Source organism: Bombus pascuorum, chromosome 5, assembly GCF_905332965.1.
Source record: "Bombus pascuorum chromosome 5, iyBomPasc1.1, whole genome shotgun sequence".
Classification (NCBI taxonomy): domain Eukaryota; kingdom Metazoa; phylum Arthropoda; class Insecta; order Hymenoptera; family Apidae; genus Bombus; species Bombus pascuorum.
Window position 1 is genome coordinate 7,048,449 of NC_083492.1, and position 14,617 is coordinate 7,063,065.

General features: G+C 38.9%; 2 protein-coding genes across 6 annotated transcripts in view; one reads left to right on the plus strand and one right to left on the minus strand.

Moving 5' to 3' along the window:
* LOC132907418 (uncharacterized) overlaps window positions 1-12,072 on the plus strand; it is a 46,437-nt gene extending 34,365 nt beyond the window's left edge. For 2 of the 5 annotated variants that reach the window (XM_060960508.1, XM_060960509.1), the window contains exons 9-10: window positions 148-303; window positions 407-12,072. In XM_060960508.1, the coding sequence (XP_060816491.1) occupies window positions 148-303; window positions 407-563 (313 nt within the window). In that variant the 3' untranslated portion in view covers window positions 564-12,072. Of the gene's footprint in view, window positions 1-147; window positions 318-384 lie in introns of all 5 variants that reach the window. The other 3 variants (XM_060960511.1, XM_060960510.1, XM_060960512.1) reach the window with 3 other exon arrangements.
* Window positions 12,073-12,613: 541 nt separating this feature from the next.
* LOC132907441 (uncharacterized) lies at window positions 12,614-13,785 on the minus strand. The gene is made up of 3 exons (XM_060960564.1): window positions 13,572-13,785; window positions 13,247-13,331; window positions 12,614-13,031 (listed from the first exon to the last, which is right to left on the minus strand). The coding sequence occupies exons 1-3, from the start codon at window positions 13,727-13,729 to the stop codon at window positions 12,834-12,836; spliced, it is 441 nt and encodes a 146-aa protein (XP_060816547.1). The 5' UTR covers window positions 13,730-13,785; the 3' UTR covers window positions 12,614-12,833.
* Window positions 13,786-14,617: the final 832 nt, after the last annotated feature.

The following is a 14,617-nucleotide window of genomic DNA, read 5'->3' on the forward strand; positions in this document are numbered from 1 at the left end:
AACTCTCAATAAATTAAACGGCCAAGATTAAACGTAATCAACTTGACAAATCAAATTTCTAAATTAAATAATTATATGACATACGAATAATCTCAAAGTATCGTCAACGAAGAAACGCTATTATCTGTGAATTTTGTTACGAAACAGGTGCGAGTGCCATGAAGAATCTCGAAGGGCGTCGATGAAGGAAACGTCCGCGACAAGGACTTCTTCCTCTTGCAGCAGCAACGGAGAACGTCCTTGTAACGGTGACAATTGTACGGTGCCTACGTCGACGTCTATGGACCGTGCCAGTATCGTCAGGTAAATGCGCCCGGGTACGATCGTCGATCAAAGTCGTATTACTCTCGTAGAACAATCGTCGAAGACGTTAGTGATGAGTAGAGGTCTGTTTCTGTATTTTCAGTGACAGCTCGCTGGAGTGTAGCCTGAGCATCGAGGAGAACACGACGCAACCGTTGTTCACGTGCTTGACGAAGCCGTTCAGCATGGATTTGGACGTTAGGTCGAATCGGTCCAGTATCGTATCCCAGGACGAGACTGACGAGACCCTGCACCAATAATAGTTTTTTTCACGGCACGCCTCGCCTTATTATCCTCCTGTTCAAAGAAAAACAAACAAAAAAAAAAAAGTGAAATTATCTCCTTGTTGGAACTGTTCTCGAGCCGAGTTCTCGTTCCTCTTTTCGCCGATCCACTTGAAAAGAATCGCGTCGTTTATCTTTATAACGAATCAACTCTGCTCGCTCTCTCTCTCTCTCTCTCTCTCTTTCTTTCCTTCTGTGGAACGCTTTTTTATCGAACTCATTCTCCTCGCAAGATCGCAAACGTCTCACAATTCTCTGGTATGTGTCAATTCCAATAACGGAGTTGTATGCTCGTTTCATTGCGGCAACATCTCGTATAAGTTACACGCGTGTATCGACTTTGAGAAGCTGCGCGTACTCGCTGAAACGGATCAAGAGAAGATACGAATCGGATTCGAAGCGACAGAGTCGTTCGTTGTACGATAGACGTCGCGTGTAACGCGTTTCAAAGTGTCTGTACGTTTCGTAACGCATGATTTTACAAAGGATGTGAGCGAAGATCGATATGTACATGTGCACTCCCGTTCATAAGTGTTCGGACGCCTGCTGGTTTTATGCGAAACGGATCAGTTAGCGACGATTAATCTATATTGTTAAGAAAACGATGAAATCGGTTGGAATTTTTCTATGAGTCCCGATACTGACTTACGAATAGGAGTGTATATCGTTGAAATTTCCCTCGACTTTTCTCGTCGTTGGCTACGAGTCAAGGCTATCCTGTACTTGTTTCTTCGAAGTTGAACACGGTCGAACATCGAACGTCACTGCTGTTTAACAGCGCTTCGTAGTCGATTTTACGAAAAACGCGTCACGGAAACGCTCCGCCGCATTTCTCGCTATATCGTTTAACATACACAGATACATATACACGAGAACACATATACACACTTGTACATACCTTGTAACGGTCATTCGTTCGAGAAACGTTTTTAGTCTAATTGCGTACCTTCCACGAGAACTCGTTCGTTCCTTCGTTACTAGATTCGCGTATTATACCTTGGAAACGAGGGCAAAGGCATGCTTGCTGATGCGCGCGTGTTGACCAAATGCTTCCTCACGACAGACAAGAACGTGGTTCTTGGAGATCTATTCGCGAACAGTGACTTTGAAAAGGCATTTTTGATCGTCGAAGCTCCTCGAGGTCCTTCGTCGCGCTCGAAATTGAAAGTAGTCGATATCTACCAGCTTAGACGCTGGAGAAATAATCAGCAAGCTGCGGATCTGCTTGAAAGCTAAACTAAGCTCCGTCATGTTACGTTCAGTTTAAAGATATTTCCTTCGATACGTGTACTACCGAAACTGCATCGTGATCGAAAGATTTCTATTTGTAATTCGAAGCTAAGATAAAACAACTACTCTGTATGATTTATTCGTTGCTTCTTGCGGTGATTAAATTCAGACTAAAGCAAAGAATATTCCCGCAATGTTCTAACAGCCGAACGTATTTTCGTAAGATCTGTACAAAATTGTAGAAATATCATCGATCGATCACTCTGAAACGATAGAGTACACAATATTGGATTGATTCAGACAGATTGGAACATTTACAGTCGCTGTACGGAACTAATCTTTATTCAACTACAGTTACACAATTCTTTCATTTATTTATTTAACGGGGAACAACCAATATTAACTATCTTTGTTAATATGTACTATAATGTATATTGTATATGATCGTTGGAGATAAGATTAGCGAAAATTAGATCAAAGAGTTTTATTTGAAGTGTGTATAAGTATTGTATATCCACGGTTAGTAACGTGAAAGTGTCCAACAAATATTATACTCTTGGACAGATAATATACGTATCGAAGCAAACACTTTCGAATTTAACATAGCGCAGCTTAAGCCCGTTTTTCGATGGATCTCTAGCTGAAAGCTAGTTTAACGATCGCGTTTAGATCACTGTGAAAGCACAGGGGACCTCGAAGCTCGAATCACCAACGCGTGTTCTCGAATATCATCGGCCAACTTCGTCGTAACGAGCCCCGCAACGTTTTGTACACCGAACAGAGATAGTCGGAAGAGTATTATTTTGTCGATCGCGTGGCGTTGACAGAGGGGATCTCGTGTCACGAAGCAAGCTTACTTCGATGCTTCATCATATCATGTAGATAGACCTAAGTCCGTAAGTACCTCCGCAGGTGTAGAGAATTACAAGAATATCGTCGAACGTTCGAACAGCGAGCGATTGTTCTTATCGCGATTCTCTCGACTTTCGTGTACACGACGTATTCTATTGAAACTGAATGCGACTGACAGTCTGCGGATTTTCACGCGTTTGTAGGAAATTCGAAAGCGCAAGATTGCACAGTGTAACGTGGAAACATACACAGAATATGCAAAAGTACGGTACTCCGTATGATACTTGCTGGATCAAACAATTTTCTACCTGCGTTCTATTTTCCTAATTATATTCTCGGAAATGTGATCTCCGCGTAAAGATCCGCGGTGATCAATCGTACACGAGAATCGAAGGAAACGAACGTTCGGACAATTTCATCAGACGCATATGATGCGTCTATTATCGATAGATCGTTCTATCAGTATTAAGACGAACGTGATTGTGATCGCATTTATGCGTGTGCGTGTGTGATAAACGCGTGTGCATTCGCATCGATGCACCCTGTGGTGCATATCATTTCCATATCCATTTGAAAATGTCTCATTCCTCGGAAAGAATTCACCTTCGAGCTTCGAATATCAGAAATGAAACTCTTCGAAGTCAGCTAGTTTGACAAAGGAATACGACGATCTCCTATGGCTGCTGAACAGTGAGAAGCGAACGTGTAAGTGTTTAGGAGCTTAAGCACGACGAAATCAAACTGACCACGAACCACAGAATCGATCTGATTGCGTTTTCCTTGATGTTACAGTGTTTCTTTCGGTTGCTTCGTCACTCGAGTAACTTCTTTTCGAGATCCATGTTGGCTACAACAGATACAAGCCCGTTCGTAAATATCGGGACACGTTTATTACAAAATTTAATTGTGAGAAAAATCGTCGCAACGTTGTTTGCAACATGTTAGAAATTTTGCTTAATTTGGACACTTAATTTGATCCAAAGCGGTTGCTAATTCGCTGAACATTCAGCTACGTCGCAATAAGAATCTCATCATTGACAAACGATACATTGATGAAACCTAACGTTTGTACTATTATATTGTCCATTGCATTTGCTGGATTTTTTCTTTTTTTTTTTTTATTATTTTACATATTCCTTTAACGATTCAAATTCGTTTAGTGGATTTCCACGAATTTCTCGAATATTAAGTCGAACCTTTTTCCTTAACACTAGAACTACCGATAGTTAACACGAAGTTATTTCTACCAAAACCAGTGAAAATACGTAATAGAATATTTTTATATTTATCGATTTATTACTTTCTTTCAGAAGCAATTCCATGTTACGTAGTACATTTTTAGTATTATTAACGAGGATTCCTAAAATGATCCCTAAACGCGGGTTGGCACGTTTATAAAATTGTAGAACCAGTCGTTTTCACCGGTGTGGTATTTCTAGCGTTACCATCTAGCGATCTAGCGATCGATTCGCAATTTTCCTGATAACTGATATCGTCATACCGAACGATACGCAGTACAAATTTTAAAAACGTGTGGGAAGTTGTACGAAACGAGAAAACTGGTCGATTGAGGTTCGATAAATAGATCGCAGAACCCTTTTACACTTTGACAAGTACCAAGTATTTTTACTGCTATTAGTATAAGTAGCCTTGATACAAAATTATGTTCAGTTTGAATACATAAAAGACAAAATAAAATTCATTGTATTATTCTTTTAGTTATCGTTGCGAAAGTCATTAGATCATTGCGGAAAAAAATATAACACGAAGTAGGAATTTTAAAATAAAACTGTAAAACCAGTCGATCTGAGTGGTGCGGTAGTTCTAGTGTTAAACATTAGATTTAGTTGAAACTGTCTCAAGGAGATTTAAATCAAATTACCGTCATTTCCCTCTCCACGAGTGACTTCAACAAATTTTTCCTGATCATTGCCAATCTTTATCTCACATTCTGACTGATCAATCGTTTGCAGAATGACGTAACCGGATTATTTCGGGTGAGATCGACGGCTGTCCCGATATTTATGAAAGTCAGGCGAACTGTTTCTTTCGAACGACGGATCTCGATCATCCAAGCTTCCTAAAGCCTCGACATTTTCGTTGTTTCAGCGAGCGCTTCTTCGCTCGTCCAAATTGTTCGCTACGACTAAGTTTCGAATCTTCGAGTCGGATGATTCATCGAATTAGAAAGAGCGCAACATTGCAGAAAGATTCTGTTCTGTGGATGTCGAATTGAAGAGTACAAGGTAATAGAAGTAATTGTAAAGTTGTTCGATCCTTGTTAATCGAAAGAGTCTTATTTAATGGAATGGATCGCGTGGGATATAGTGAGTCGCGAATGTATTTGAACACATATTATAAAACGCTCTTATGTACATATTATATGTGTGTGTTATATCTGAATCTAAAACTCTTGCAAATAACTTTTACAATTTTTACCAAGCGTCTCTCCGCTCGTTATCACGCGCAAATATAAAACTCTTGGTGTTTGTCAACTTTGACCAGCGTAATCGCGCGGTAGCCAGGTCGATGCTAATGAAATTTCAAGATGTTTTTGACATGACGCGCGTAATATCGTCCCGTTTATGCCAAAACCAAAAATACCGTGTACGCTTTCATTTTGTCGTTCATGGTCTTTCTTCATGCTCTTAGCTACGTAGATGTAAAGAGATGAGCGTCGTAACTAGATCGCGGATTTTCCCGCGCATTTATGCGAGATCTAAAGACGCAGAGACGCGTAGAATTCATACGATATTATACAAAAATATATAAGTTATCCAAAGAATATTATGCTACGTCTTGTAATTTCTAACAAGTACAACAAATCTCCTTTAAAGGAAACTCCTTTCTACTTTCTCGATTATGTTCGTAAACACGAAGGTTCGCATAAAGATTCTGGTCCACGGTGTAGTTGTAACAAACGTGATACAACAACGTAATTAATTATATCGTGAACTTTATTATCCTCAGACGTGTCCAATAATTTTACATTCGATCGCGAGTTTCTACGATCTGTTGAATCGCGTATTGATGATGTTGTTGGCATAAGAAGGACGATATATTCATAGAAGGTCTCTATAAACGTTCAAATACTTTCGTGAACCATTGTAAATCAGGTTTTAGGGTAAGTAGCGATTGCCGCGAGACGATAATTGAAGAGAAGAAGAAGAAAGGTTTCCGCTGAAATTGATCGCTCGGCTCTTTCGTACCTTTCCTTTGCCTTGTTAATCGACGATTAACCAAACCAGTTAGCAGGAACCAATTAGCTGTACCGATCGCAATTTAGCGATAACGTAGCGTACTCTGATCGGAGAACCCTGAAAGATTGTGTCAAGTTTCTTCGGAGAGGGATCAAAAGAAACGAAGATTCTTCGGCTCGTCGTCGAATTTTTCACCGCGTAAGATACGTTCCCATTAGTACGATTATGCTAGTAGGCTGTGTTCAATTGCGGAACAACGTTCGTTCGAGTACGCGAAGAAGCTGAGAAACGTGTCTCTTCGTGATATTTTCTTCGCAGCTCCATCTCGTGATCTCTCGTATTCGCTATTCGTAAAATTCAAATTCGTACAATTTTATTTAAAGGTGGTCGTCGATCAACCTTTGTGCGTTTCTTTGGACAATCTGCAACGAGATTGTAGATCGTTATGCATATCTTCTTTTTTCTTCAACCATTTTTGTTGTCAATGTCTCGAGCTTGTTAAATCAATGACTTGCTGTGGAAACATGACGCATCCACATTTCGTGAAATTCGAATCTTTACACGTAAGAAACATTTCTTCGCTGGTTTCTTCGTTTTGCGTAAACTTATCAAATGTATAATTGCTTCGTAAATTCGTATATTGATACGATATATATTTATAATATTACATATAGTAAACTTACATGTAATACTATTAATATATATTTATCTTCAACAATCATAATTTACCCTTGCCGTTTCATATTCCTAAAAACGATACCACAACTTGCAAACTAATTTTATAACGCCATAGAGCGGTGACAAATGCAATATAGAAGATATTTAATTAATTACAAAGTAGAAGATATTTATTTAATTACAAAGTACCGGTGAATCGTTAAAACTGTTTCCCTACGAAACGCTAAAAATGGACACGCGATATGTTTCCAGCAAGTCGTCATCATTCGCATTTGTCGTACGTAATGCGATTATTTCTTCCTTCTTTCTCATTCTTCCCTAATCAAGTAGCACATTTTTCCTCTTAGTATTTCGAATTTTTAACATAAGTTTTCCCATAAGCGATAAACGCAAGTGGAAGATGTACGCGTCTCTTCTTGCATTTAGTACGAGAAATGCAACAAGATGTACGCATCGCAGTTGCATTTAGTAACGAGAAATAGAAGAAAATTGGAGGGAAGAGAAATCGTTGTTTGCCAAGCAATTTAACTCCGAGATCTCCGCAATTTTAGTACTTCACCGTCGGTGTGACAGAATCTGGTTAACACTTTGACTGCCACGTCAAAATCACACGTTTCGCTCAGGATGCCACGGGAGTATTTTTATTATTCAAAGCATATAATGGCAAAATAGTAATAAATTGACGATGTAAGACAACGTTCTTCCCCAATGGACCGTTTATCTTATTGGTGGTCACGGGTGACCACTGTGGCGCCTTGGTAACAGTTGATAGCGACGTATTATAACAAGGCTTCGTTTATTTCAACAAACCATTCGCATTCGTCATTTCGTCGCAAGCAAAACGTGCAGAATATATTGTTGAAACGTGTGCAAGATATTAGTAAACGGTATTTACTCGTTCTGTATATAATAGTAAAGTATGTGCACACTTCTAACTTCAATTATATGTCGGGGGTAATGTTGTAAGTCGGGACGTGTAATGAATCTTTCTGCGAGTTGTCCATCGTTGTTGTATACCAGATGATATTTATTGAAGCGATTGTATTGCAAAGGTTAACAAGTGATATCGCTAAGTGAATAATTGAGATGTCGGTGACGATGAGTTTAGCTTCGATAATGAATACACGTTCAACGGGTTAACGATCGCGATTAGGAACTCGATGTACGTGTTCACCGGGATAGTCGAACTTATCGGATTGAGAGCCAGTCCAAGTGGAACTGCACTTATATACTCCTCTCCGTATCTCTCTGTACCCCTCAGGTTAATCTCTGTTTTTTTAATTAATTACTTTATACCTCTGTTAGGTACACGTCCCTTCCGTTCAGTGACTCGTTATGTCACTTCTAGCCCAAGCCTACTGTCATAAATCTCGGACAATCGTAATTGACTTAATTCATAAACAGCTATTTCTCAGTTTTATTGTTTAAGTACGACTATAATAAAAAGTCTGGACTAAAGTATCGGGGACCTTCCCAAACATTCCGAAAGAAAGACTCCGGTGTCCTTTCATCTCCGACATATATATATGATTATAAAGCAGCATTTACGATTATTTTCTAAGCTGTGTTTATAATAATATTCGTAGATTACCCCTCAAAGATATGGGTGCAAACACAGTGCAACGTTAGATGCAAGATTTGTTCTCATTTCTTTTTATCGATGTTCTAATAAAAATGTTTAATCGTTCAATGGGGCACTTTTTGTTTCAAAGTATCTTCTATTTATCGGTTATATTCAAAATGCCCTGATTGTCAATTTTTATACAATTTTTACAATTGTAGGAAGTTGAAGCGCTCCGGTCACCAATGACCACCGTGGCAGTCAGAGTGTTAGTCGGTGCACAAAATGACACGAGTTAGTTTCGAGTTCTCCGATACGCATGTAGGAATTGAGCAAATCGTTCCGCTTTTATCTTCGAACGAGGAGAAGCGTGACTGGCGCGCAGAGAGTAACTTAAAACGAGTCGCTAAACGAGTTAGCCAGTTAGCAGCTAGTTCGTCGAGGTCTACGGAAGGACGCTCGATAACGAGTCTTTTCTTAGATGTTGATGTTTAGCTTGGGACCCTTCGTCGGCGATTTAATCTTAGCGATTTGACGCCACAACACCGTTTTCCGCAACTTTTCATATTCCTACTCTTGCTTCGCAATTCGTTTGCGTTTTCCCGGTCGAAACGATGGAACCGAGGAAAAGAGAAATAAAAAATTCTGGAGATCGTCTGCTCAACGCAGACGAAACTTCTGCTCTCCAGAGAATCTTCCAGCGTAATTTAAATTATTCAACGTACGCATTGATCGAATTAATCGAATCTTCAACACGTTCGCTGCGATATTCGTCGATTACAACGATTAGACTGAGGATTTTTGTGCAGTTTTGCGATTCTATCGACGCAAGCAAATGAAGAATTAAAGAAAATCACGACAACTTCCGTTTGAATATTTCTTACGTTTCCGCGTATTAGTTTGGCGTGCAGTTTTTACTTTTTGGATTTTTCAATTCCTCGTAAACGCGTAAAAATCCGCAGTCTAACGACGAGTAACACGAAGCTTTCGATGTTTCACAAATATTTCACTTTGGATATTTCAACTCTACGATATTAATTAAATTGTTCGATCGTATCAATATTTAAGCATACGCGTTTGATATTTAGACTGTGGATGTTGATGCAAATTTCTATCCTCGTCAGCACAAGCAACGTAATGGAAATTTTATATTGCCAACGAGTACTATATTTTGAATATTTTTTTATATTTTTGCATACGATATGCACTCTACATAGGCGGTATGTATATTTTCTACGAGTCTGTCTATGATAAATCGTTTAACGTACGTGCGTTCTTCCATTTTTCAATTTTCTACAAACGCATCAACCTCCGTAGTCTATACGAATTATCGTCGGACGTTCTTTTCACGATCTGCTGCCGTTTGATTCGTGCGTTCGATGAACGTGTTTTAATTCTGTCTCGTTTCGAGAACAGCGAAAGCTTCTCCGATTGTTCCGACATTTTCCCAATAACTTTCAATAATTCGAAATAAGTACGGAGACGAGTTCGAACAAACGAAGCTCTGCCGTATAGATTATTTGCACAAAAGTACATTGAAGAAACGCTTTTCCGATCCAACAAACGGTGGGAAGCAAACAAAGAAGAAAACGAAGAAAAACCGGGAAGAATATAAAAGTTGTAAAGGCTCCTATGCGCGTTGAAACACGTTGCGACGCATCGACACCCAAGTTTCGTGTAATCTGCTTCGGTTTACCTCCGCGTTATCGATTCCTTCCAGTTCGTGGCGCGATACCGAACTTGAAACGCGTATTTCAAAATGTCCCAGCATTTGCCAATTCCAGTGTCGTTATCGGTACTAGGAGGTTGGTCGCGAAGAATACAAAATCGAAGACTAAAAAGAAATGGCCAGAAACACGGTTAACCGAGAGCGACGGATTTTCTAATTCCGCGTTATCGAAGCAACTAGCAACGAACGAACCGAGCGATCGTAGAAATTATTCGCGTCTACGTGATTCTGCTTTTCAACGTCTGTCGGATAAAGTTCTGCCAAGCATCGAGAAACAAAATAGAACGATCAGAGTCTAGCGTAAATTACGTTCTGTATTGTTGCCACCCTCTGCGATATGTGGAAAGCTGCGCCCGATCGGGCCTTGTTCACCGACCAAGGCGCAATTCTGACTCCTGCATCGATACAAGTTGCTTCCGTGATCGAACTACATGGTCTGTAACACGCGTGAAAGCGAAAGCTAAATCGCATGAAAACCCAAAACGCTCATCGCGATGTGTTGGAACGCGTACAGGAGCCTCGAGGGAAACTCCTAAGACTCACTGGGGCGTTGCAGCCCGATTACAACCACCCCTCCAGCCTCCCTTAGCAATACACGTCGTTACACGATTACTTTTTAAGCTACTTGACGACTAGCGGACGTCTACCGAGATATTTCAATGTTTCTAAAGAAAAAAAAATATGTTGTGTAAATAAAAAAGAATCGGAGAGCGCATGTCGCGGTGACGCTGCAGAGAATCGTGGTATGAGAGAGTGGGAGAGAAAGAGACAAGAGAGGAGAGAAATTAAGGAGAAACGAAAAAAAAGAAAAAAGAAGAGAGCGAGTGTGAGAGAAAAAGGAAGCGATAAGAAAGAAGGAAAGCAACCGGACGGAGAAAGAGAATAAAAATGGTGTTTGTGTTTTGACGGGTGGCTCAATCATTTCAAACATCGCGTTCCTCTAGACACTAGACTGTAGAATGCTCTCTCGCCGTCAGCAAGTTGCGAGACCGGAGGCAGCAGCGTGTACCGGAAGTTGTGGAATTCCGTGGCTAAGGAATCGTCCACGAGGCGAGAAATCTATGGAAAAGAGAAGAAAAGAAGGAAAGGAATGATCTGTTTGTTAAAAAATATCGCGGATGCTCAGGAATATTAGCTATAAATGGGAATACACGCGTTTTGCAACGTTAATCCAAGGCGAATGGTTCTCAATGTGAGATCGTTCGACACGGCGACGAGCTTCTTCCGCCTCATCTTTTTTCTCTGAAAAAATCTTCTGATGTCGCTTAAGTTTGACTGGAACGTGTTCGTACACCTCGTAGTAATCTCAGAGGATTTTATTATAATTATCTGCTATTACTATTATTCGTTGACGCAAATATGTCTGAATTTCCCCTTCGCTTGTTCCATCTAATGAAATTGTTACGTTAACGTTCTTTATTAATTAATCACCATATATTAATACGTTATTCGTCGTTAAGTCACCTTTTAAACAAATCACGTTGATACTATACCACAGATGAAACGATGTTCTTTTTAGTTTAGAAACCGATCGAATCGAAAAAGAGCGCAAGTCAATCTTTTGGTATTATTCGATAATGATTATTATTCGACATTGAAAATGAAAGATAAAAATGAGAATGTTATTCTCGCGTTGGTTACGAATAAGATTAGAGTGGTACGATCACGAGACGATACTCTTCAAACAAAATTCGCACAAGGTGGAGTTTAACCCATAATAGCTTCCAACAATTAATAACAAATTATTGTACGTTCGTTTTTATTCAATATTTATTATTTGCAATTATTCTGTGGAAAATTAGGCGTATCTGGGTTGAATCGCTTCTGATTCGACCTTGAAGATCCTCTGGTGGGTTGTTCAGAGCTCGTCGCTGGTCGAGTCGTCTCTTTGAGGAACCGGAAGTTGCACGCAAAGCGGTGATCATCGTTGTATCGCGGTGAAAGGAACGTCGAGGTGATGAAGAGAAAAGCAAGGAATATTCGAGGAAATAAATATTTATAGATCCGACAATGGGAAACGATCGACTCGCGTTGTTAATTAAAGTAATAGGGAAATTGAAGAAACAACTCCGCTCGGTGTTAACTGTAATAAGAATCTTTTTCTTTAGGCGCGAGGAAAAAAAGAGAGATGAAAAGAAGAGAAGAAAAAGGGAAGAGAAACGAAACGAGGGAGGAAGAAAAAAAAATAGGAAAAAAGTGGCGTAAAAGACAAAACAGAAATCCGTAGGAAAGAAGCTTCGTCGCGGACGGCTCTAAGCCTGTTATTTTCTGAGAAACAGCAAATTATTTATTCCTATAGAGTCTATTCTTATAAATATGATAACTTTCGACTGAGTTCCGCGTCGACTTACCGGAAGTAACGCGTTCGTATCCGCAAATTCGTTCGCGCGTAAAACGATTATAAGAAATTTCGAGGATGAACAAAAAAGAAGAAAGAAAAAAAAGAGAAGAAAAGAACAAAAGAAAGAGATCGACATTTTTCGCTGTATATATGTATGTTTATTCTCAAAGAAATTATACGGCTATTATTATATACATATATATATATATATATATATATATATATATATATATATATATATACACACACACACACACACAAATGAAAGAATTACATTACAAACAAGGTATAAATAAATGAATAAATAAATATGTATATATATATATATATATGTATATATAGAAAGAGAAGAAAATTGGAATTACGAAAGACGAAGAGGGCAAAGAGGAAAAATAATGGCGGAGTGTGAATTATGAGAATAACGTATGATACTACTTATACGATATTTCGAAGCACGTCTGTTTATGGAATTGTTACAGAATGAATTCAATAAATATTATCTTAATACGATTTCAATGCTGGCGATCTTTTAAGGATGACATTGTTAAACGTGTACGAGAACAGCTTGCGATTCTGATCTCGGTGCAAAGTTCTTCATTTTAATTCATCTACTTTCAACTAACTCTGTACTGAATCATTGTGTACTAATCTGATTTCATTTAATATATTGACTGTTAAGCCTTTGGATCTTGGATTTTGCTGGCGTCCTGTAACTACTGACGCGCTTCGTCTCCTCCCTCTTAGCATTCTCCTTTTCCTCCTTCGCGTCCACCACCACTGGCTGATCGTTGTCACGCAGAACAATCGTTGCCGCTGTGGTCGTTATCATCGAATTCTGGTCCTGCATCGATTGCTGAAAATACCATAGATTGGTGAGTTGGGCGTAAAAGAGCATTTTCTTCGATATAATAAATTAAATATTTAAAAAAAGGAGGAGGAAGAAAGATAATGGTCCTTTCTGTACCGTAATTAGTCACCAAAGGAATGTTCATTTTAGGTGTTTTGAATTAATTGGATGGAAACTTTTCTAAGAAGATTCGCAGATAGTTTGATAGGAAGAAAAGTTACCTGCATGACGTTTAGTAAAAAGAGAAAAGCAAGCAACGTTAGAGCACTGAGTGCAGCTCCCTTGTCGCCTCCTTTGCCTTTGCCACTGAAAATATTCGTAACACCACGATAATTATCTGAATAATTATAATATAAATATAATAGTTATAATGATAATAATAATATAACGACAACCTAACTAACAATTGATTATCTCGATAATTTAGTAATAACGATCAAAGAGCTGTATATTTTTGTAAAAGAACTATTTCTTTGTCATTTGTATCAAGATGCCACGATTTTGCCATGCAACGCGAGAATTCTAATCGATATTAGCGTTCTTCACCCTCGTGAACTATGATGGTATCCTCCAGATTCGCTGTGATGGTATCCTCCAGATCCGCTGTGGTGGTAGCCACCACCAGGACCACTATGGTACCTATCTACATTAGGATAATAAGAATCCTTGTAGCCTCCAAAGTTCATCAAGGATTTAAACGTCATCTGAAAGAAGGTTTATCGACAGTTTATAGAAATGCATCCACAGTTACCATTTTTAATGTCTTCGTACTTTAATGTAGTTCGAAAAAGTCATAAATTTTGAAAGAAATAATTTCAACGGTTTGTAAAAGTTTTTATCTGTGGTACTGTTTTTAGCTACTTTTAACTATTTTTATTTTTTTATATTTTTAACTATTTTTAGCTACTTCGCCAAATGGTAACGTATTTAATTCTGAAGGAAAATAAATTATAATAGAAAAATTGTAAATTTAGAAGAAACTCGTCAAAGATTCGAGCATCGTTTGCATGAAGATTTGCCAACAGAAAAATTTATTAATTAATAATGTATATCCTATTTTCAAAGGAATTGTAACTATGCAGGAGAATTCGAGTTTTCTTGATAGGAAGCACTTTCGAGTCACAGGTGTCTCACCTTCAACGAATCACCGATAAACGTGCGAACAAGCTTCCGTCTTTCGCAACCTTCCGTCTTTGCGCGTTAATTCACACTGTTTCGTGCAAGGAACCAACAGTTTGTTCTTCTTGCTTTCTGTCACGGGCTGTGAATCTCTTCGCGTTGTTTAACGTCGCACGCGCCTGTCCGTTGGTTGCACCCGTTAAACGCACAATGTCCTCGTTGTCGCAGAAGCGAGGATAATTTTTGTTATCATGAAGATCTGCAGACACATTGTTCCCTATCTCAGGAACAGAATGTCTTTAAACCGAGTAATTGCTGAGACAGCTGACCTAATTAGGTTCAAGGAACAAGTAGGATTTTCACGAAGGTTCAACATTTAACTACGATTCTTTGAATCTTCAAATCTTTAGATTTCTTCATTTTTTAATATCGAGGGATAGAAGAAAACGTCATTCAGATATTACAGGGATCAA

Excerpts from the sequence above, each read along its gene's own strand:
- LOC132907441 (XM_060960564.1), bottom strand. The coding sequence starts at position 13,729 with ATGACGTTTAAATCCTTGATGAACTTTGGAGGCTACAAGGATTCTTAT. Across the intron at positions 13,332-13,571 it reads TACCATCATAGTTCACGAGG|TGGCAAAGGCAAAGGAGGCG; the intron begins GTGAAGAACGCT and ends GAATATTTTCAG. Across the intron at positions 13,032-13,246 it reads TTTTACTAAACGTCATGCAG|CAATCGATGCAGGACCAGAA; the intron begins GTAACTTTTCTT and ends TGGTATTTTCAG.